Source organism: Pantherophis guttatus, chromosome 16 (assembly GCF_059756535.1).
Source record: "Pantherophis guttatus breed Tessera chromosome 16, ASM5975653v1, whole genome shotgun sequence".
NCBI classification, from domain to species: Eukaryota; Metazoa; Chordata; class Lepidosauria; order Squamata; family Colubridae; genus Pantherophis; species Pantherophis guttatus.
In genome coordinates, this window is record NC_142078.1 from 4,475,822 (window position 1) to 4,499,365 (window position 23,544).

Sequence of the window (23,544 nt, forward strand, 5' to 3'; positions counted from 1 at the left end):
CAACGGTGGCAAGAAAAAGTCATAAAAAAGGGGGCCAAGCTCCCTTAACCACCGTCTTCACTTAGCAACGTAAAATGTGGGCTCTGTTGTGGTCGTAAGTCGGAGGACTACCTGGATTTAACTACGCTGTCCCGCTTGAGGGAAGTAAAATGTGAAAGGTGCTAGTTTTAAGCCCCTCGACGACGCCAACTCAATGCCGAGGACCGTTTTTCTTTTTACAAAGGAAACTTTTATTTGGTAAATCGTTTTAAATCTTGCCTAAAAATGCAGAGTTGCCTTCGCCCCACCCCTTTCGTCAAAAGGATGACGACTTAAGCGCTAAGAGGAGGCCTTAACAGCGCACGAGAGAGAGAGAGCGCGCAGTCAGGTGGAGCCGAGCAATTTATCTTTCCGAAATCCCCCAACAGTCCAAAACTTTTTCAAAGTTATTACCCCCAAGACTAGGTAGCGTTCCCAACCCAAACCCCCCAAAATATCACCTGCAGAGCGGAGGAAAGTTTTCGGCAGAAGCTTCAGCAGTTGAGAGCCGTTTTGCAGAGTCTTCAAGAGAAACTTTTCCTGGGCCCTCTGGTCACCCCCCACATCCCACCTACCCTGCCTTCTTTAAAACCCTTTGTCCCAAACCGGTGACTTAATTTGCTTTTTCGAAGACCCAGGAGCTGCAAAAACCCTGCCAGTAGAGAGGTATCTTTAATCATCTTTCCAAGAGAGAAAAACTGGTTGTTTTTTTTTCACTGTTTCTTCGGCGTTTCTTCCGCCTCTAAAAAGTAGCCTCCAGAAAGAAGCTTATGACGACTACCCCTTCCCCTCCTGAGGCAGGGTCCCCCCCCAAAATCCTGCTTGCAAGGCATGGCGGTCCCAGAGTTAAGGCTCCGTCAAATAAAAAAAAAATCCTTTAAGCCTTAACATCTCCGGAACGCTTAAAAGTCTGGATTTTTGGTTTTGTTTTGTTTTCCTTCAGATCAGCTTGTTTAAAAAGTATTCACATTGGTAAATGAGTTTTCACAGTAAAAAAAAAAAAAAAATGCAGGCCATCGTGCTGAGAATTCAAAGCCATTTTCCTCCGGACTTATCTGGTTTTGAGGCCCGTGGGGGTGCCCTGAATTTTAGGGGGTTCAACCCTGGCTTTACAGAGATGGGCTTTACAGAATGGTACCCCAGTGCCTTTAGTCAAACCGCTCACCGGGCTACGGAGTCACTGTGGCAGCGGCCATGGCAATCTCGAACCAGAAAAAAATGTGATAAAACACGACAACATTCCCCTTTGGTTCGAAAGCCCTCCCTGGTTTGAGCAGCCAGAGCTGACAACACACGCTGCAAAATAAATCATTCTAAGATTTGTCGAAAAATAAAAATTCAGCCTCCTCCTCCTCCTCTTCCTCCATACCGCTTTCTTGCAACGGAGGGAAATACGAATGAAAATTTTAAAAAATGCAGGTCGGATGTCTTTGTTTTTTTAAAAAAATACACGAACTTGAAATCTGAACTTGCTAATAACCACTGCTAGAAGAAGCAAAGTAGCAGTTATACACGTTACACCTTCCCCCATCCCGCCCCGAAAAAAAAAACAAAAACAATGTATTGCGATTCTTAACGTTAGGATTAAAGTGATTTTCCCAAAGGAATTCATTTCCCCGCTATTTCACATTCGTTAAACATACAAGGGGTATGTCAAAAATACACCAACCAGAAACCCTTGCTACAAAGCTTAAGATTACACACAAACAGTTTGAAGAAAATATCTTTAAAAAAAAAAAAAAAACACGAGATCTACATCGGTAACATGTTATCCGGTTTCGGAAGAGGCAACTCAACCCAATGCTGGCCGCCGCATCGCACAGCCGTGGCTGGGATCAGATCCACCCGCTAGGCACCTGTACAGAAATCATGGAAGGATCCTCCCTAAAGGCGGCTCAACTCAACTCAAAAGCCGCTTTTTGAGTTCGATGAGGCACTGCATGGTTTCGTCTGAGACAGAAGTTAAGTAAGACTAAGCCGGGAACGGTTCAGGACGCGCAGCCACGCGCTTCAAGTGCTGGACGTCCAGAGGTGCATCTGTTTCGCTAACTGGTGCACGTAACCAATATCGGGCCTCTGGTCTGGATCCGGGTAGATACACATGCTGACCAGCTCCCGCAACTGTGAGGAAGGAAAGAGAGGGGTGGGGTGAACACACACAATTCGCACAACTGTCCGTCCATTTGGACCAGGGGTGTCAAACTCGAGGCTCGCAGGATGGTGCTTAAATCTGGCCCGCTGGACTAGCCTGAGAATATCAAAAGGATCAGCCTGTGGTGCCTCTGCTGCTGAAAATGGGCTGCGCAGGACCTCTATGCGGCCCATTTTCGGCCTCCGCCGGCTGAAAATGGACCACACGAGCCTCAGGAGGCCCGTTTTTGGCCTGCAGAATGCTGCAGGAGGTCATGGAGGGCGAAAACAAGATGTGGGGGGGGGATACGCGGCCCCCCACGCCCCTTTTGGCCGGTAAAGTGTTGCAGGAGGCGTCTGTCCCGTCCCGTCTTGCCCCCACTCCGCACCCACCGGCCCGCAGAGAACTACAATGCTGATCCGGCCCTCAAAGAAATCCAATTTGACAGCCCTGATCTGGACCATACAGATGTGGGGGAAGCCACAACAATGGTAGAATCAACAGGAGAGAACAGTACAATTAATAGGATCTGGCCCGCGGGGTGCTTAGATCTGGCCCGCGGGGCCACCCTGGAAACAGCGAAGGACTGGCGGTGCTTCTGCCAGCGAAAACGGAGCTTGGGAGGGCCGCGCGTCGCCCTCCCAGGCTCCGTTTTCAGCTGTGACAGCCTCCTGCAGCCCTCTGCCAGCAGAAACAGAGCTCGGGGAGGCCGTCACAGCTGAAAATGGAGCCCGGGCAGGCCATGCACGGCCCCTCTGGGCTCCGTTTTTGCTGGCAGAAGACTGCAGGAGGCCGTCACAGCTGAAAGCGGAGCCTCAACCAGTGATGTTGAGCTGGCCATGCCCATCCCAGCTACACACCCAGCCCCTTGTGGTCAAACACAACCCTGATGTGTGGCCCTCAATGAAATCGACTTTGACACCTCTGCGTTGGTTGATTGCTCTGTCAGAAAATTCCTCCTTATTTCCAGGTTGAACCTCTCCTTGATCAGTTTCCATCCATTATTATTCCTTGTCTGGCCTTCAGGTGCTTTGGAGAATAGCTTGGCCCCCTCCTCTCTGTGGCAGCCCCTCAAATATTGGAAGGCAGCTATCCTGTCTCCCCTGGTCCTTCTCTTCACTAGACTAGCCAGGCCCAGTTCCTGCAACCGTTCATCGCCTGTTTTAGCCTCCAGTCCCCTCATCATCCTGGTTGCTCTTCTCTGCACTTTTTCCAGGAATTATTCAGTGTGTCGTTGGCACCTCTGTAACTGGTTTGGCACAGCAACCAAATAAGACAGACACAGACTTCAACGGATAGTTAAGACTGCAGAAAAAAAACAAACAATCGCAACCATCTTGCCTTCCACTGAGGATCCGTATACTGCACGAGCCAGAAGGAGGGCCGTGAAAATATCTAGGGACCCATCGCATCCTGGACATAAATTCTCAAGTTGATGCTAAAGCAGGGGGTGAAATCCAGCAGGTTCTGGAGAATCGGTAGTGGAAATTTTGATCTGGTAGTGGAAAGGGCACTGCATGCCAAAATTATTAGACCCAAGGACAGTTTCTCCCCCTATACCATCACTCTGCTGACCAACTAATTCCCATAACACCGTTGTGTGCTCTAGGATTTCAAGTAAGGCTGCGTTACTATTATCCTTTTCATCTTTCATCTTTCCTATTACCTATTTCCTTAGCTTCTTATGACTATCACTTTGTGAGTTGTCTCTTATGATTTTTGTTGATTGCTTTTGTTTAGTGCCCTATTATGATTTACGTTGATTGCTTCTTTAGTATCGGATGACTATCACGGAGTGCTGTCTCTTGATTTATGATGACTGAATTTTGTGATTATGATCATGATTGATGATTTGTTGCTTATCTCTCTATCCCTATCTCTCTCTCTCTCTCTCATCCATCCATCCATCCATCCATCTATCCATCATCTATCTATCTATCTATCTATCTCTCCCAACTATCTGTCTGTATCTATCTATCTATCTATCTATCTATCTATCTATCTATCTATCTATCTATCTATCTATCTCTATCATCTCTCTCTCTCTCTCTCTTCTGTCTGTCTGTCTGTCTATCTTCTATACATAAATGGGAATTTCCAGGAGGGAGCCTAGAATGCTTGGAGAACACCCAACTGAGGTCCTTCAACCCAAGGAATGCTTGGCTAGCTTTTCTAGCGGGATTCAAAACGGGACTTTGGGCCGTTTTTCCCAGAGAGTTATCGGGCTGGAGCCACGTGGTGGGATGCTCAGAAAGAAAGAGTGAGATGTTTCCCCAGCATCTTCTGACGGAGCCGACTCGTTCTCCCAGAAACTTTTTCCTGCAAAGAGTTTCCTTCTGGCCCTGGGAAGCTACTTGAGATGGACAACCTGCCCCACGGTGACCCACTTGCTCCTTTGCTCGCATAATCAACGGGCGGAGAAGAGCCATCCTACACACACACACACACCCTCTGGCTCTTTTCATTTTGTACTTGAAAGACCGGGCGCTTTTAATTACAAGCCCCGGGAAGCGGCGCGTATACCCTGTGGCATCGAGGAAAAACAGCCGTGGACCGCTTGATCTTCCATCTCCCCCCTCTCCCTCTCTCAGCAGCCAGAGAGGTAATTATTTTAACGGTTAATTAGAAAGATGGCTGTCCCGCATCCAGGCCTGGTGGATCGAGCGACGCTTTCCAGGGAGAGGTCAATGGCCTAGGAGGGCTGAGGGCAGGAGGTGGGGGCGAGGACTGGCCCCAGGGCAATTTGGATGGAGCTGTCAAGAGGTTCAACCCCGGGACCTTGTTCTACACCTGCGCTCAAATCGCATGGATTTGGAGGCACGGAATCGAGATTGCGTGAAGGGTTCGTACCGCTTTATAAAACCCCCGAGTAAGGCCACTGTCAGCATTCTGATGCTGCCATAAAAAGACGAGGCTTGACTTTTCACCTCCTTATTTTCTCTGTAGATAATATCCCCTAGGAGATGGGATGGGAGGGGGGAACATTCCTGTGCGTTGAGGTCAGAAGCTGGGGAGACTGACTTGGAAGATGGCCAATGAGAAGATGAGAATTGGGGAACGGAAAGGGAAGGGTTTGGGGGTCAGAGGGTTAGTATCGGCTATGACGAAGTCGGGGCCAGATCTGTCATACTCAAATAAATGGAATATTTCAGCAAAGATTAATTGTTTGGGACTGCAATTTATTTGAGATGACATTGAAACCTGACAGCCACTCCTGGAACGCTGCAACCAATTTTGGTCACCGTGTTACAAAAAAAGTTGTTGCGACTTTGGAAAAAGTTCAGAGAAGAGCAACTAAATTGATTAAAAGGCCCGGAGACTAACACATAGGAAGAACATTTGCAGGATTTGGGTTTGGCTAGTCTAAATAAAAGAAGGAGTAGTAGGGGGGGACATGATAGCAATATTCCAGTATTTGAGGGGCTGCCCCAAAGAAGAGGAGGGGTCAACTTATTTTCCAAAGCACCAGAAGGCAGGACAAGAAACTATGGATGGAAACTAATCAAAGAGAGAAGCAACCTGGAATTAAGGAGAAACTTCCTAACAGGGAGACAATTAACCAGTGGAACAGCTTGCCAACAGAAATTGTGGGGGCTCCATCACTGGAGGTTTTTAAAAAAGAAAATAGAATATGAATAGAATTGAATAATATGAATAGCATAGAATATGAATAAAATAATTTGAATAGAATAGAATAGTTTGAATAGAATAGAATAATTAGAATAGAATAGAATAGAATAGAAAATAGAATATGAATAGGATAGAATAGAATAGAATAGAATAGAATAGAATAGAATAGGGGAGGGGAGGGGAGGGGAGGGGAGAAGAGAAGAGAAGAGAAGAGAAGAGAAGAGAAGAGAAGAGAAGAGAAGAGAGGAGAGGAGAGGAGAGGAGGGGAGGGGAGGGGAGGGGAGGGGAGGGGAGAGGAGAGGAGAGGAGAGGAGAGGAGGAGAAGAGAAGAGAAGAGAAGAGAGGAGTAGAGAAAAGGAGTAGAATAGAATAGAATAGAATAGAATAGAATAGAATAGAATAGAACAGAATAAGGAATAGAATAGAATAGAATAGAATAGAATAGAATAGAATAGGAATTGGAAGGGGCCTTGGAGGTCTTCTAGTCCAGCCCCCTGTTCAAGCAGGAGACCCTATACCATTTCAGACAAGTGACGGTCCAGTCTCTTCTTAAAAACCTCCAGTGATGCAGTGGCCACGATTTCCGGTGGCAAGCTGTTCCACTGGTCAATTGTCCTCACTGTTAGGAAGTTTCTCCTTAATTCCAGGTTGCTTCTCTCCTTGATTAGTTTCCACCCATTGCTTCTTCTCCTGCCTTCAGGTGCTTTGGAGAATAAGCTGACCCTCTCTTCACTGTCTTTTCTTTTTCCTCCAGAGAGAATCTGGATTCTGCACCAGCTAACCTAACAGATCCTGGTTTTCCTAACAGGGCAGGCCTACCCGAGAGGAACTTTGGGTATAGGATCCTGAGAAGACCACCTCTGCATTCATGGAGAGCAGCGGGTGGACTTCCAAGGGAGCAGCCATCTCACAACCAAGTTTGTCTTGCCAAGTTTAAACTGGTTCTACTTTTTTTGTTGTTTTGGCTGGGCGCAGAAAAGAAGCAAGACAGCCAACTCCCAAGGATGCCCTCCTCCTCGCCTTCCCTTTTCACCTGGTACATTTCGCAAGCGATTTAAGATCAAGCCAAGCCGGCTCTTTGAAACTCCCTTAAAAGCCATTCCTGCCTTCAAATGATCCAAAAACTTAAATGAGATTATGTTAGATATCAAAACTCCCCGGACGGCGGCTGGGGCCAGCTACGCCAGGCAACCATACCTGGGGAAGGAACCTAAGCCAGGAAACACCCCCTCCACAGTACCCTCCTCCTCCTCTCCCTGGCATCCTCGAAACCCTCCTGCTTCCAAAGACCCCCCCCCAACTGCCCCCAGCCCACAATTTGCACCCAGCTTGAAAATCCAACAGGAAATTATTATTATTTTTTTCCTGGTGTGACTTTGCAAGCTTCTCCCCATATCGAGGCTTCGGTAGCAGGCAGAAGTTCTGCGCTCCGGCCAGCATTCTTACCTTCTCGGAGTAATGTTCGGTTGGCAGAGGTGGGTAGTCGCACTGTTCGATTTTCTGGCAGAGGGAGAAAAGGTTCATTTTATCGCCGTAGAAGGGGCTCTGAAGAGCTGCCATCTGGAAGGAGAAAGAGGTTTATTTATTTTATTTATTTATTTATTTATTATATTTCTATACCGCCTTTCTCCCGTAGGACTCAAGGCGGTGTACAGTCACCGCCTTGAAAAATATACACACACAACATCATAAAATTGCTAATTAAAATTATTACTTAGTTTGGTCAATTAAATAAAACCCAGAATTAGATAACATTTAAAAAATCATTTGGTTTTGAGTGGTTTGATGAGCGAGGGAGGCAGGAGAGGTCTCGGGAGGAGATGTCTGTTCTGTCCCCGTCCCACATGCACACACACCAACAGACGTTCAAGAGTTAAAGACCAAACCAGCCGACAAAATCCTTTTCCTTATGATAACGGAACTTGGCAACAACCTAGTGGCTGCCTGCCAAGAGTTTATTACTTACGAAGAGGAGAGATAACTTCTCCCCGCTTCTGGTACATCAAAGGAAACAGCTCAATAATTACAGAGTAAATAAAGTCCAAAGATAATCCAGCAAAGTCTATAGCAAAAGTCCGGCAATGCAGAATGGCGTGGAAGCTTTCAGCTTTGTTCGTCACAAGGTTTGACTGGCCACCACGCTCCCTTTTATACCCTGTGGGGTGTGGTCCAGCGACTCAGCCTAATCTCGGGCACCCCCTTTCTTCTGTTGCGCGCGCTTATCTCTGGGATGCTGGCGTGGGTCCAGCCAAGACTCATTACCCTCATCACTGTCCACCTGTGGCTGCGTGGACATGCTTGGCCCCGGCCCTATCTCTTGCCCTTCGGTGGACACCGAAGGCATTGCCAGAGAGGAGGGTCCTGGAGAGGGAGGCCTTGCCAACTCCTCTCCTTCACTCTCGGAGTCCTCTCCTGACGATGACACAGGCTCCGGTAACGGAGCCACAACACTGTCCACTAAAGGCTGGCAGAATCCATTCCTGCCAGTCTTCAAAACGTAGAGATTTTGTTAGCCAAATATCCGGATCAAAATCTCTCTCTTTTTTTTAAAAAAAATGTTTACATATAAATATATTGAATACGGTGTAATTGCCCTGGAATTCCACTTGCCATGAAACAAAAGTTAAAAGCAAAACAACATATATACTATTTTAAGCAGGGGATGCGGTGGCTCAGGGACTAAGACGCTGAGCTTGCGATCGAAAGGTCCGCAGTTCAGCGGTTCGAATCCGCTAGAATGCCGCAAGCAGGCAAGCCACGCTAAGCTCGGTGGGCAAGGCAGCCCCCACACCCACCTCCCCATCCCCGGTCCCCTCGGCAGACCTGGTGGCTTATTAATCCTTAATGCCATTCAAGGATTCCCTGTCAGTCTTGCTACCCCAGACGATGAAAGACACCCCCCCTCCTCCTCCTCATTAAGCAGTATTGGATAATTGTGGATATTATCCACTCTGGCCGGATAATCCCTTTTTTCCCCCCAACTCATTTTGAGGCCAGGAGGGACCTTTGTCTTCTTCTGGGCTCCCGGCTTTAATTAGGAGTTTGATTGTGGTTAAGTCATCGGCAGTTCAACCACCGAGCTACAAAGAGTGTCTTCTTATCAAAAGGCAAGTTTTGGGAAGAAAAAAGGGGGAATTTTCAACCGTGCAAAGCCTCGCTTGATATTTGCTCCAGGTCAAGGAAAAGGCGAGAACGGAGAGGAACCCACGCCGGCTTAGCAGATGGGTCACCAATGGTCCATACCTGGTTCTCCCATCTTCTCAAGGAAGAGACGGACGGTTCTACTGGTCTAAATTTCTGGGTGAAACCAGGCTTAATAGCAGTGACAGTGAGAGGAATCTTGCAGTCTTAGTGGACAACCAGTTAAATAGGAGCTAGCAGTGTCCGGCGGCAGCCAAAAAAGCCAAGGCAATCCTAAATTGCATTAACAGAGGGATACAATCAAGATCAAGGGAGGTACTAATACCATCCTATAAAGCCTTAGTAAGGCCACACCTAGGATACCGCATCCAGTTTTGGTCCCCACACTATAAAAAAGAGGTTGAGACTCTAGGAAGAGTGCAGAGAAGAGCAACCAGGATGATGAGGGGACTGGAGGCTCAAACATGCGATGAACGGTTGCAGGAACTGGGCCTGGCTGGTCTAGGGAAGAGAAGGACCAGGGGAGACAGGAGAGCATCTTCCAATATTTGAGGGGCTGCCACAGAGAGGAGGAAGGGGGCCAAGCTATTCTCTAAAGCACCCAAAGGCCAGAAAAGGAATAATGGATGGAAACTGATCAAGGAGAGATTCAATCTGGAAATAAGGAGGAATTTTCTAACAGTGAGAGCAATCAACCCATGGAACAGAAGTTGCTCTTTGGAAAAAAGAGCCTGGTGGCGCGGCAGACTAAAGCACTGTTATTAACAGTTATTAACATCAGCTGCCTGCAATTACTGCAAGTTCAAATCTCACCAGGCTCAAGGTTGACTCAGCCTTCCATTCTTTCTAAGGTCAGCAAAATGAGGACCCAGATTGTGGAGGCAATAAGCTGACTTTGTATAAAAATATACAAAAGTATGAAGGCTATTGCTTAACACATTGTAAGCCGCCCTGAGTCTCCGGAGAAGGGCGGCATATAAATCAAATTTAAAAAAAAAAGAAAAAAAGAGAAAGAAAGAAAAGGAAGGAAGGAAGGAAGGAAAGAAAGAAAGAAAGAAAGAAAGAAAGAAAGAAAGAAAGAAAGAAAGAAAGAAAGAAAGAAAGAAAGAAAAGCTGACTTTGTATAAATATACAAAAGTATGAAGGCTATTGCTTAACACATTGTAAGCCGCCCTGAGTCTCCGGAGAAGGGCGGCATATAAATCAAATTTAAAAAAAAAAGAAAAAAAGAGAAAGAAAGAAAAGGAAGGAAGGAAGGAAGGAAAGAAAGAAAGAAAGAAAGAAAGAAAGAAAGAAAGAAAGAAAGAAAGAAAGAAAGAAAGAAAGAAAGAAAGAAAGAAAGAAAGAAAAGCTGACTTTGTATAAATATACAAAAGTATGAAGGCTATTGCTTAACACATTGTAAGCCGCCCTGAGTCTCCGGAGAAGGGCGGCATATAAATCAAATTTAAAAAAAAAAGAAAAAAAGAGAAAGAAAGAAAAGGAAGGAAGGAAGGAAGGAAGGAAGGAAAGAAAGAAAGAAAGAAAGAAAGAAAGAAAGAAAGAAAGAAAGAAAGAAAGAAAAGCTGACTTTGTATAAATATACAAAAGTATGAAGGCTATTGCTTAACGCATTGTAAGCTGCCCCGAGTCTTTGGAGAAGGGCGGCATATAAATCAAATTTAAAAAAAAATAATTGTGGGAGTTTCACCACTTGAGATTTTCAGGAAAATACTGGACTGCCATCTGTTAGAAATGGTGTAGGGTCTCCTGCTTGAAGGGGGGGTGGACTAGATGATCTATAAGGTCCCTTCCATCTCTGTTCATCTGTTAATCCGTTAAAAGATTTAGAGAGCAGCTCTTGAGGCAAGCTTGTCAACTCAAGGACCTTGCTGTCAAGGCCTGGAAGCCATCTTTCTCCTCGGATCTTCAGGCCTGCCACATTTCCTACTCTGGGAAACTGGGAGGGGGGATTGTATGGAGCAAGGGTGATACATAGTCATAATAACATTCCTTTCTCCGAGAGTCAAGGACGTCTTGCCCTGCACCTGGATGGCTGGAACTGGGAGGCATCTCCAGTTGGGACGGTGTTTTGATTGGACCCTGTGATGGACAGGCAGGGACTTGGACTTCCCTTTGGGTGGGATAAACCTAGAAGCTTTCAGATTTGGGTTTTCCCAGATGTGCCAATATGACATCGCTAATAAATTGGAACTTTGAGGAACTTCAAGCCTCGGAGTCTTCTTTCTTTCGTTGGGGGTGTTGCTTGCAACCCTGACACTCGCTGTCTTAAGGACCCCCAAGCCTGATAGCATCCAGTTGTCTTCTAAACATGAGCTGGTCCAGATGCCCAGCAGAAGTTTGGACACCGCTGTCCTGATTTTGCCTTCTAGACCAGCGTCCTCCAACCTTTTTGGGCACCAGGGACCAGTTTTGTGGACAGAGGTTTTTTTCCGTGGACTGGAGAGGACGTGATTTCATGTGCTGCCTGCATCCCAAGGATGGGGCTTCGCTTGTTTGCATGGCCCGGTTTCTGGAAGGTTCCCCTCGCACATATGTGCTAGTCGTTCCCAACTCTAGGGGGCAATGCTCATCTCCGTTTCAAAGCCGAAGAGCCAGCGTTGTCTGAAGATGTCTCCGTGGTCATGTGGCCAGCATGACTCAACGCCAAAGGCGCACGGAACGCTGTTCCCTTCCCACCAAAGGTGGTCCCTATTTTTCTCCTTGCATTTTTTACGTGCTTTCGAACTGCTAGGTTGGCAGAAGCTGGGACAAGACGCGGGAGCTCACCCCGTTACGCGGCACCAGGGATTCGAACCGCTGAACTGCCGACCTTCTGATCGACAAGCTCAGTGTCTGAGCCACTGAGCCACTGCGTCCCCTGGGTAGACACCCCCAAACCACATTCTTGATCTGAAATTTGAGCAAGGACCGTCAGAGAAGCCCTGCCAGATCCTTTCACCCCCAAGCCGCTCTCTGCCGGCAAACGGGGATCGTCTGGTTAAGAATCGCGAAAGCTGTCGACGCTCCCAGCTATTTTTTTCTCTTTCTTTCTCTCTCTCTCTCTCTCTCCCTTCCTTCCTTTCTCTTCCTTCCTTCCTTCCTTTCTCTTCCTTCCTTCCTTCCTTCCTTCCTTTCTTTCTTCCTTCCTTCTTCCTTCCTCCCTTCCTTTCTCTTCTTTCTTTCTTTCTTTCTTTCTTTCTTTCTTTCTTTCTTTCTTTCTTTCTTTCTTTTCTCTTTCTTTCTTTCTTTCTTTCTTTCTTTCTTTCTTTCTTCCTTCCTTCCTTCCTTCCTCTTCCTTCCTTCCTTTCTCTTCCTTCCTTCCTTCCTCTTTCTTTCTTTCTTTCTTTCTTTTTGAGAAAGGAGAGAGAGAGAGAGAGAGAGAACTAACTTTGATCTCTTGCAAGTTATCTGGATGACACGTCTCCAAGAGAAGTGTGTGGGGGGGGCCTTCACCCACACGCACAATTTTGATCAGATGCGTCCTCGTACATCAACGCGGGGCCCTGCAAAACGTCAAGATAAGGTGGCATAATTTGAAATCGTGCACAGTAAACACCCTCCAGGTTGAAATAATAATAATAATAAGGAAGTGAATTCCGACTGGCACGCCTGCCTCCCAGCGATCTGCAGATAAATAAAAAAAAAAAATCTCCCTCTCGGTTTCGCATGGCGGGGAAAGGAAGAGAATGAGAAAAGAGGACAAGGAAAATAACTTTCTCCCTGCCAGAAATGATGCTTCTCCTTGTCATCTTTAAAAAGCCAGGCGACAGTTTTAGCAGTAACAGAGTTACTGGAAGGGACCTTGGAGGTCATCCAGTCCAACCCCCTGCTCACGCCGGAGTCCTATACTAGGGATTCGAACCGCCGAACTGCTGACCTTTCTGATCCACAGTTAGCGGGGTGAGGAGGGAATGGGGATTTTGCAGTATCCTTCCCCTGGAGTGGGATGGGAATGGAGATTTTACAGTATCCTTCCCCTGGAGTGGGGAGGGGAATGGGGATTTTGCAGTATCCTTCCCCCAGATGTGGGGAGGGGAATGGAGATTTTGCAATAGCCTTCCCCTGGAGTGGGGTGGAAATGGAGATTTTAGAGTATCCTTCCCCTGGAGTGGGGTGGGAATGGAGATTTTACAGTATCCTTCCCCTGGAGTGGGGTGGGAATGGGGGATTTTGCAATGTCCTTCCCCTGGAGTGGAGTGGGAATGGAGATTTTGCAGTATCCTTCCCCTGGAGTGGGATGGAAATGGAGATTTTGCAGTATCCTTCCCCTGGAGTGGGGTGGGAATGGAGATTTTGCAGTATCCTTCCCCTGGAGTGGGATGGGAATGGAGATTTTGCAGTATCCTTCCCCTGGAGTGGGATGGAAATGGAGATTTTACAGTATCCTTTCCCTGGAGTGGGATGGGAATGGAGATTTTACAGTATCCTTCCCCTGGAGTGGGGTGGGAATGGAGATTTTGCAATATCCTTCCCCTGGAGTGGGATGGGAATGGAGATTTTACAGTATCCCTCCCCAGGAGTGGGGAGGGGAATGGAGATTTTACAGTATCCCTCCCCAGGAGTGGAGGGGGGAATGGAGATTTTACAGTATCCTTCCCCTGGAGTGAGATGGGAATGGAGATTTTACAGTATCCCTCCCCTGGAGTGGGGAGGGGAATGGAAATTTTACAGTATCCTTCTCCTACCACGCCCACCAAGCCACGCCCACAGAACCGCTAGTAAAGAAAAATGTGGATTTCCCCCCTGCCCCTAACCACATTAGGAGGAAAAAAAAAAACACAACTGGCTTTGGTTGGGTGCTGGCAAGGGAAACACCAGCGCTGGAGCTCGTCCCCAGATGAGTAGAAGGCCATGAAAGTTACGTCGCGACTCTCTTCCCTTAATCCCCAACCACCGCAGCGCATCGATTTTGTGTTATCGACTTCTCTGCTCCGATCCTTCTCGAGCTGCTCGCTTTTGCCCGCGTGACACTTCGGTGTATCGTCAACAAATTAATCAGCACCTATCGAACTGCTGGGCGACTCGGTCTGAAAACGGCACAACTGGCCTTGTTAAAACAAGCGCTCGTTACACCTGGGACTTCTGTCTACAATCAAGCATCGCTTTTACCAACCGAGTCTCTCAAAATGAAAAGCTCTGGGTTTGTTTCGTTTTTTTTCTTGGGACAGATCTCTCGTCCTTTGTCCAAATTCCATGTGCCAGCGGGGGGGGGGGGAGAGGGGGAAAGGCAAGCATAATTTGAGACATTTCTCCAGAATTTAAAGATCCGTCACAAAGATCTGCTTGAAGAACCGACAGGAATGAATGCGTGTAGAGTAGTGGCCAAAATTGTGGGAACCTTTTGGGGAAAGAGTATTTTTGAGGTTTGAAGGCTAATGACACCACTTTTCCCCCCCTTTTTTTTGAGTTTCAAGATAATTCTATTCCACTACTGGGAATAGCCCAGATCTTCACCCAATTGAAAATCTATGGGGCCGGCTAAAGAAACCTGTTAGTCAGAAAGAAGGAAGGAAGGAAGGAGTGAATGAGTGAGTGAGGGAGGGAGGGAGGGAAGGAAGGAGGGAGGGAGGGAGGGAAGGAAGGAAGGAAGGAAAGAAGGAAGGAACCTATGACAAAAGAAGAAAGCAAATTATTAGCCTCTACGGGGAGGGAATATATGGTAAGGGTGTGGCTAACTGATGAGGACCAATCAGTCCAAAATAGATCTATATTAGTCTTCCAATAGGCAGCAAAATGCTTGCTTGCTGTCTGAAGAATCCAAGTAAGGGTATGGCTAGCTGATGAGAGCTAAATAGCTTGAAATAGATTTATACTAGTCTCCCTTTATTTCTTTATCAGCAAAATAAATTTGGTATAAAATAGTTTGTCGTGAATGCAACTGCTTGAGGGCTCCTGGATTGGAGCTGAAAGGCGAAAGGGAGCAGAATGCCCCTCCCACATGTTGGGGTAGACCAGGTGTCTCGATAGAAAAACACTTAATCTTTCCCCTGGCTCAAGCTGATGAAGGGAGGAGAACTTGTGGCTCAGAGGTTAATTCAACTGCCTAACATGCAGGAAGCCCAAGTTCGAATCCGAGTAAGGGTATGGCTAGCTGATGAGAGCTAAATAGCTTGAAATAGATCTATACTAGTCTCCCTTTATTTCTTTATGAGCAAAATAAATTTGATATATATATATGTGTGTGTGTGTGTTTGTGTACCATGTTTCCCCGAAAATAAGACCCTGTCTTATATTTTTTTGAACCCCGAAATAAGCACTTATTTTCAGGGAGGTCTTATTATTTTGGGGTGCATGGAGCAAGATGGGGCTCCTCTTGTCATCTTACCTGATTTCCAGCCGTGTGTTTAAATATTTTCAGGGAGAGCTTATTTTCGGGGGGGGGGGGGCTTATTTTAGTGCATGCGCTCAAAAGCCCGATTGGGCTTATTATCAGGGGATGTCTTATTTTCGGGGAAACAGGGTATATATTTCCCTGTATTGAATTGTAAGCCGGACAAAGGATATTTTTAATGGTAATATATTTCTTTCTGTATCGAATTGTAAGGTGCACTGAGGGTATTGACTCAAGATAGATGGGAAATTAATGACCCACTGGAAAAAAGGTTGTAAAATTGGACCGGCCCTACGGGTGACCTCATTTTACGACCGTCATAATTTATGACCATGGTAGGTAGGATACATCGTGGTTGTTAAATTGAGCGCTATGCTTTATATCTCTGGTTCCATATTATAGAAAAGCAGTAACAGTGACTTACCTCGTACAGTAAACAGCCCAAAGACCAGATATCTGATTTAAAATTATAGCCATTTTCATGTATTCTTTCCGGGGACATATAATATGGTGTTCCCACTGTAACAGAGAAATCGAGAGAAGGAAATTAGAATCTGCAAAGCTTGGCTTTACTGGGGTGATGTTAATGCTGCATCCGGACGACGTCGCTCCCAAAGTGCACGACATTGCCTGTTCTTTCCAGGGCAAGCCTGACTTTTTTGACTTTTGCTTGGCACCATGCCAACCACGGGATAAGTAAAGACTAGGGCAGTGATGGCGAACCTTTTTGGCACCGAGTGCCGAAAAGGTCGCGTGGAAACATTGCATGCTCGCTCGCAGGGGCCACACTCTGGAAAAGCCAAACTTCCAGGTTCTGGCATGCATGTGCACCCAATGATCAGCTGGTTGGCACACATGCGCACACTGGTTTTCAGCACTGCCGTGCACGAGCAAAGAACAGCTGATCGTCACATGTGCATGCACTCCAGAAACCCGGAAGACAAACAGGCAAGGCCGTGCGTGCCAAGCGACATGGCTTCCGTGTGCCACTTTGGGCACGTGTGCCATAGGTTCCCCATCACGGGACTAGGGTGACATAATTCTACATTCCAACGACGTCACCCCCAAAGTGCACGACATCCTGTATTCGTTCTAGGGAAAGCCTGACTTTTCTGCCTTTTCGGCCTGGCACTGAGCCAGCTAGGGGCCAAGAAAAGACCAGGACGACGTAATGCTGCATTCCAACAACGTCACCCCCAAAGTGCACGACATCGTCTGTTCTTTCTTGGAAAAACCTAACCTTTTTTTTTGCCCTTTGGCTTGACACAAAGCCAGCTTGTGTTTAGAAAAAGACGGGGTGTGTGTCTGGGGGCGATGTAATGCTGCATTCCAATGACGTCGCCCCCAAAGTGAACGACATTGCCTGTTCTAAATCTTTTTTGGCCTGGTGATCAAAACCAGATCAATCGGAACATCTGCAGAGGCTCACTTCTCGCATGTCACTTGTCCGAGATGGTATAGGTCCTCCTGCTTAAGCAGGGGGCTGGACTAGAAGACCTCCAAGGTCCCTTCCATCTCTATTCTATTCGAACGATTCTAATGAATTCAAAGCTCTGGAGTTGACAAGGCTTTCGAAGTTTCTCCTGCCAGCTGTTGGCTGAAGCCAGGGCCTCACCCCTGAATACAGGCGGGCGGCACACGATGCTCCCAAGCCGTCTGCGTAATTTGCCGTGCCGAGCCGTCTCCCTCCCCATCTCCGATGAAGAACGCGCGGGCAAATCTTCCATTTTTTCTTTCATTACCCCGGCATGTCCTGTCACTTAGTTTTTATGTATGCGATCCTTCCTGACAAATTTGATCCGCCGGCAGGTAATGCGTTTGACGTACATCCTCTTCCTTGCTCTAATTATGGCTTCTGTTTCTGACACGAAGGCGTCTGCCCTGCCGGAGCTAGGAGTACACCTGTCAGACAAGTTGTGGCACTGCCTAATGCCCTTTTATGCCGGTTTGATGTTGGCAAATACGAAGGAGGAGGAGGAGGAGGAGGGAGGGAGGGAGGGAGGAAAGGGGGAGAAAAATAATAAAATCAGGTGCATTTATTTGCATAAGCTCCACTGCTCGGCGCGTGGGTTGCCAAGCCTTCGGTATTTAGAGTTCAGGACGGTTGCCGAGGCAACCGGGAAAAATAGAAAGGAGTCAGGATCACAGACAAAAATCGGGCCATGGATGCGTCTCCTCTTTTGCTGGTGACCGAACTGCAAAAAAAAATTCCAGAGCCGCCAATATTACGCCACCGGGAAAAGGGAGTTGAAATGGCACACGTGGAAACCGCTGGATTTTTTTGGAAGAAAGGGCACTTTTGAAGGGAGTAAACCTGCCAGGGCCTCCTATCGCCAGAGCCAACCTGGGCACCTTTGTCGTTTCTCGCTTTAAACTTCCCGGAGCTCCTTTCCCCGAACACCAGAAGAAGGAAATTTTGACAGATTTGTCCTCCAAAGGCCCATTGATCGCAAGTCTTCCACTTCACCGAAAGCCGAATTTTCGGCTTCTTTCTAAGGGCCGCAAAAAAACCGAAAGGGAACGAAATCAAAGCGTTGTGCCTCAAAACGGGCTTTGCGTCCGTCGTGGCGAAGAATCTTCTGGCCTATTTGCAGGTGGCTTTACGGAAACTGTGACGTCGTTCAGCAGTTATCGCCGCTTCGTTCTGGCGGCCTCCAATCCCTGAATTTTGTAGGATTTCTTTATCAGCTCCCTACTGCATAGCTTGACCCCACTTAGCTCCCTGAGCTCAGAAAAATCAGCTTTGTCATCCTCTTTTTTTTTTTTTTTTGCTTCCTTGGTAGTTGTAGTCAATTACATTGGTGCCCCCACCCCATCCCACCGTCAAGTGACTTTTGGCAACCCGGCCTGACCTCTACCTGCCAATGAATGAAATGAAAAATGGTGTCGTTTTAGGACAGAGTGTTTCAAGATTATTTCGGAGTGATTCTGTTGGGCCCTGGGTGAGAGGAAGCTCTGCTGTGCCCTGCTTTCTCCTCCTGTTTGGGGTTGCAACAGGAGTGGGATTAGTTGATCTCCTCCAGGACAAATTGATGCAGGAAGGTGAAAGCCCACTGAGATTGTTAAAAGGGAGAAGGGAAGAGAAGGGAAGAGGGGAGAAGGGAAGGGAGAAGAGAGTAGAGAAGGGAGAAGGAAGAGGGAAGGGAGAAGGAAGAAGGGAAAAGGGAGGAGAAGGGAAGAGAAGAAGGGAAGGGTGAGGAAGAGAGTAGAGAAGGAAGAGGGAAGGGAGAAGAGAAGGAAGAAGGGAAAGGGGAGAAGAAAGGGGAAGAAGAAGGGAGAAGGGAAGGGTGAAGAAGAGTAGCGAAGTAAGAAGGAAGAGGGAAGGGAGAAGAAAGAAGGGAAAAGGGAGAAGGGAGAAGAGAAGGAAGAAGGGAAAGGAGAAGAAGGGGAGAGAAGTGAAGGGAGAAGAAGAGAGTAGAGAAGGAAAAGGGAAGGGAGAAGAAAGAAGGGAAAAGGGAGAAGAGGAGAAAGAAGGGAAAGGGGAGAAGAAGGGGAGAGAAGAGAAGGGAGAAGAAGAGAGTAGAGAAGGAAGAGGGAAGGAAGATGGGAAAGGGGAGAAGAAGGGAAGGGAAGATAAGAGAAGGGAGAAGTGAATGGAGAAGAAGAAAGTAGAGAAGTAAGGGAAGGGAGAAGGAAGAAGGGAAAAGGGAGAATAGGAGAAAGGAGAAGAGAAGGAAGAAGGGAAATGGAAGAGGGGAGGTGGGAGAGGAGAAGGAAAAAAGGAAGGGAGAAAGAAGGGAAAAAGAAGATAAGGGAGAAGAGCGTAGAGAAGGAAGAAAGAAGTGGAAAGGGAGAAATGAAGGGAGAAGGGAAAATGAAAAAGAGAAGAGACGGGAGAAGGAAGAGGAAAGAGAGAAGGGAAAAGGAGAAAGGGAAGAGAGAAGGAAGTGCTAAGTGAGGACTATCCACAATGCAGGCCGAACCAGGTGTTAAAGGGGGGTGGGGGGGGTCTCCCCTGCTTTACCTAAGGAATGTGCAGCCGTGGTTTTAGAGCTGAAGAAGCGCCCCAGGCCCAGGTCTCCCAACTTCACGACTCCAGTAGCTGTGATGAACACATTGGCTGGTTTGATGTCTGGGAGAGGAGAGGAGAAGAAAGAGAGAGACAGAGAGAAAGAAAATCAGAAGTAGAGAAAGAGATGTTTGGATCCGACAGCCTTCCGTTGCTTCTCTAGCAATCAACCTGCCCCATGAGTAGGGAGGGTGCTTTGATCAGCACGCGAGATATTAGGGGTGGGGTGGGGCTCACAGCTGATTTAAAACAGGCCCTTCTTAGCCCCTTTTCCAGCTGTCCTGAAAGGTTTATTTCATTTTATTGATTTATTAAATTTAGAGGACGGCCCGTCTTGCTGCTGCTTGGGGGGGGGAAGGGCCACTGGCTAAGCCGTTAAAAACTTCCCCGCAAAAACGCAGAACTCGATGGCTTAAACTTCGGCTAAAAAACAGCGCGAGACCACCAAGCGTTAAAATCAGGGGTGAAATGCTGCCGGTTCGGACCGGATCGCCCAATCCGGTAGCAATGGTGGCGGGTGGTTCGGAGAACTGGTAGCAAAAATCCCTGCCTCCCCCACCACCACTATGCCCAGCTGAGCCGTGTGATCATCAGAGGCTTTTTTTTTTTTACTTTTAAAAGCATGTTTTCTACAACCTCTTCCGACGAAAAAATGCTTTTCAAAGTAAAAAAAGCCTCTGATGATATCACACGGCTCAGCTGGGATCGTCAGAGGCTTTTCAAAGCATTTTTTTCTGCAACCTCTTGGCCGAAGAGGTGGTTAAAAAAAAAATGCTTTGAAAAGCCTCTGACGATCCCAGCTGAGTTGCCTGATCGGCAGAGGCTTTTCAAAGCATTAGGAAAAATGCTTTGAAAAGTTTTTTTTTAAAAAAAGTTGGCCACGCCCACCCAGTCACATTACATCCCCCCCAACCAAGCCACGCCCACAGAACCAGTAGTAACAAATTTTACATTTCACCCCTGGTTAAAATGCTCTGAAGACTGCTTTTATCTCCCCCCCCCCAGCCTTTTTAACTTTCCCGGAAACCTGAAATCATCCCTGCGCAGAATATTTAAAACCCCCTACTTAATTCCGATAACGTCAGAAGGATGGTGAAGAGCCTTGGTAGTACAGTGGTCTAAGGCACCCTGTTATTAAGCTGGTTATTAAGACCAGCTGCCTGCAATTACTGCAGGTTCGAATCTCGCCAAGGCTCAAGGTTGACTCAGCCTTCCATCCTTTCTAAGGTGGGTAAATTGAGGACCCAGTTTGTGGGGGCAACAAGCTGACTTTGTATGAAGGCTATTGCTTAACGCATTGTAAGCCGCCCTGAGTCTCCGGAGAAGGGCGGCATATAAATCAAAAAAAAAAAAAAAATAGAACCAGGGCGAGCTTTTCTGACACTCGGTATCTTCCCGAAATCTCTCTTTTTCCCTGGGGTCCCAAATCTTCAAAGACCCCCTCCAAAGAGAAAGAGGAGATCGTGGCTCCCTGCTGCCCCCTCCCCACAAGCCCCCTCCACTGCATGCCAAGGAGAGGAGGGGGCTGCGCCTGAGTTTTTGGCCTGACGGCTGGTGGGAATTCATCTCCGTACTTATTGTGGTAGTGGTCCGTTCGGACTGGATGCTTTGCAACGGGACGCGAGGAAAGATCCATTCAGTCAGCATCGCTGTCCCCCTCCCCACTTGCCAGCGCATCAGCATTAATTGTTTCGCAAGGCAGACGCTTCCTAATTTGCAACCGTTATTCCACACACACAAAAAAAGCTGCTGAATTTCAGGTTACCTCTATGCATCACCCTGCGGGAATGCATGTGTTCCACCGCGCTGCACAACTGCACAAAATATTTCCAGACGGTCCGTTCGGGGATGAGCCGTTTCTGCTTCTTAAAATACTGGGACGGGGGTGGGGTGGGGTGGGGAAATAAGACAAAAAAAAAAGGAAAAAAAGACAAATGAAACAAAACGCACACTGGATGAAAGAAACAGCAGCACTCGTACACATCTTTCTCTCTCTCTCTGTGTATGTATGAAAAAGAGAGAGAGAAAGAGAAACAGAATCAGAGAGAGAGATACACAGAGAGAGATACAGAGAGAAAGAGGGGGGGAGGGAGAAAGAGAGAGAGATACAGAGAGAGAGAAAAACAGAAACAGAGAGAAACAGGGAAAGAAAGACAGCAAGAGAAAGAGAGAAACTGAGAATCAGAGAGAGAGATACACAGAGAAAGAAATAGAGAGAGAGAAAGAGATACATACAGAGAGAGGGAGAGGGAGAGAGAAAGAGAGAGAGGGAAAGAGAGAAACAGTGAGAGAGAGAGAAAGAAAGAGGGAGGGAGAGGGAGAGAGAGAAAGAGAAAAACAGAAAGATACAGAGAGCGCGAGAGAAACAGAAACAGAGAAACAGAGAGAGAGAGAGAGAGTGAGAGAGAAAGAGAGAAAGAGAGAGAAATACACAGAGAGACAGAGAGAGAAAGAGAGGGAGGGAGAGAGAGAAAGAGAGAGAGAGAGAGAAACAGAATGATACAGAGAGCGAGAGAAACAGAAACAGAGAGAAACAGAGACACAGAGACAGCGAGAGAGAAACAAACACACAGAGAGAAACAGAGAAAGAAAGAGAGAGACAGAGAGAGAGAGAGAGAGAAAGGAAGAGAAACAGAAAGAGAGATGGGGGGAGGGAGAGAGATCCCTCTGGCCAAAGTCCCGGAGCCCACCAGGAAAAGGATTTCAGTCCGTTCCAGATTTTAACCCCTTTTGCCCGTTCGGACCCCTAGCGCGAGGGGCTCATTAACAGCATTATGGAAACGAAGCGTCAATAGGTTTGACATTTCGGAACGGACACCCATTATAATTAGCCTTCGTCTTGTTAATTACCTTGCCGAACATATTTAATGCCGGGGAAACAACAAATGTCTGCAGAGGCTTTGCCTGAGGAGGAACAAAGGATGTGAGTGTGTTTCTGTGTGTGGGAAGGGGGGGGAAAAAATCCCGAGTCCTGGATATTCATGGTGGTTATTAACGTCGCCAAGAATTTTCTTGGTCTGTTTGCAAGCAAGTAGGTTGTACTGATTGTAACCCCGCTTTCTCTGCCACTCAGAAAGAGGCTTGGCTTGAGCGTGCAAATACGGCGTTAGATCCTGGAGAATGCCGGCGACAAGGGGACCTTAGATGTTGGTGTCAAATTAACCACAAATCTCTGTGTGTCTGTCCAGTGCTGACCTTAAACCCCAAACAATATCCTCTCTGGAAAAACCAGAATTCCGCTCTTTAAAAAGTACAGATTTGCGTGGCGTGAATCAACACGCTTCCAAGTTACACGTACATTTCTGACCATGGAGCTGGACAAGGCTGCATATCTTCTCATGCCCCTCCGCTATTTTCCAGGGGTTTTCCCCCCCTCCCCAACACTGGTGCAGCTGTCAGCCCAAACTGGGTTAAAAATGAAGTGGGAAGCTTTGTCATCACCGTTTCCCAACTCTGCACCTTTAAGATGTGTGGACTTCAACTCCCAGAATTCCCCAACTGGCACTTTTAAGATGTGTGGACTTCAACTCCCAGAATTCCCCAACGGGCACTTTTAAGATGTGTTGACTTCAGCTCCCAGAATTCCTCAGCCAGCACTTTTAAGATGTGTGGACTTCAGCTCCCAGAATTCCTCAGCCGGCACTTTTAAGATGTGTGGACTTCAACTCCCAGAAATCCCCAGCCAGCACTTTTAAGATGCGTGGACTTCAACTCCCAGAATTCCTCAGCTAACACTTTTAAGATATGTGGACTTCAACTCCCAGAATTCCCCAACCGGCACTTTTAAGATGTTCCAAGGATTGAGTATAGAATAACAGAGTTGGAAGAGATCTTGTAGGTCCGTGATGGCGAACCTATGGCACGCGTGCCACAGGTTGGCACACAGAGCCATATCTGTGGGCACGCGAGTGTTTATTTTTTTTATTTATTTGCACGTATTTATGCAGTGTTGCCCTAGCTCAGCTCCAGTGCGCATAAAAGCGCCGGCCAGCTGATTTTCGGGCCTTCCAGTCCCACCGGAAGTCGGGAGATGGGCTGTTTCTGGCCTCCAGAAGGCCTCCCGGGGGGGGAGGGAGGCTGTTTTTGCCCTCCCCAGGCTCCAAGAAAGCTTCTGGAGCCTGGGGAGGGCAAAGAACAGGCCTATTTGGCTCACCGTACCATCGTGTGCCAAAAGCGTGAAGAGCGTGGGGGGGTAGTGTGTGCATGTGCGGGTGGGCAGGGCGCTTTGAATTATGGGGCACACACATGACCCCTCCCGGTGCTCCCCCTGCTTTTGGCACGAGATGGCAAAAAGGTTAGCCA

At 47.4% G+C, this 23,544-nt stretch overlaps 1 protein-coding gene across 4 annotated transcripts in view; it reads right to left on the reverse strand.

Moving 5' to 3' along the window:
- Positions 1–206: 206 nt before the first annotated feature.
- NEK6 (NIMA related kinase 6) overlaps positions 207–23,544 on the reverse strand; it is a 95,574-nt gene continuing 72,236 nt past the window's right edge. For all 4 annotated transcript variants that reach the window (XM_087879890.1, XM_087879889.1, XM_087879891.1 and 1 more), the window contains exons 6-10: positions 21,008–21,116; positions 19,198–19,305; positions 15,658–15,752; positions 7,226–7,339; positions 207–2,139 (exon numbers count right to left, since the gene is read on the reverse strand). In XM_087879890.1, coding sequence (XP_087736016.1) covers positions 2,029–2,139; positions 7,226–7,339; positions 15,658–15,752; positions 19,198–19,305; positions 21,008–21,116 — 537 coding nt within the window. In that variant the 3' untranslated portion in view covers positions 207–2,028. The remainder of the gene's footprint in view (positions 2,140–7,225; positions 7,340–15,657; positions 15,753–19,197; positions 19,306–21,007; positions 21,117–23,544) is intronic.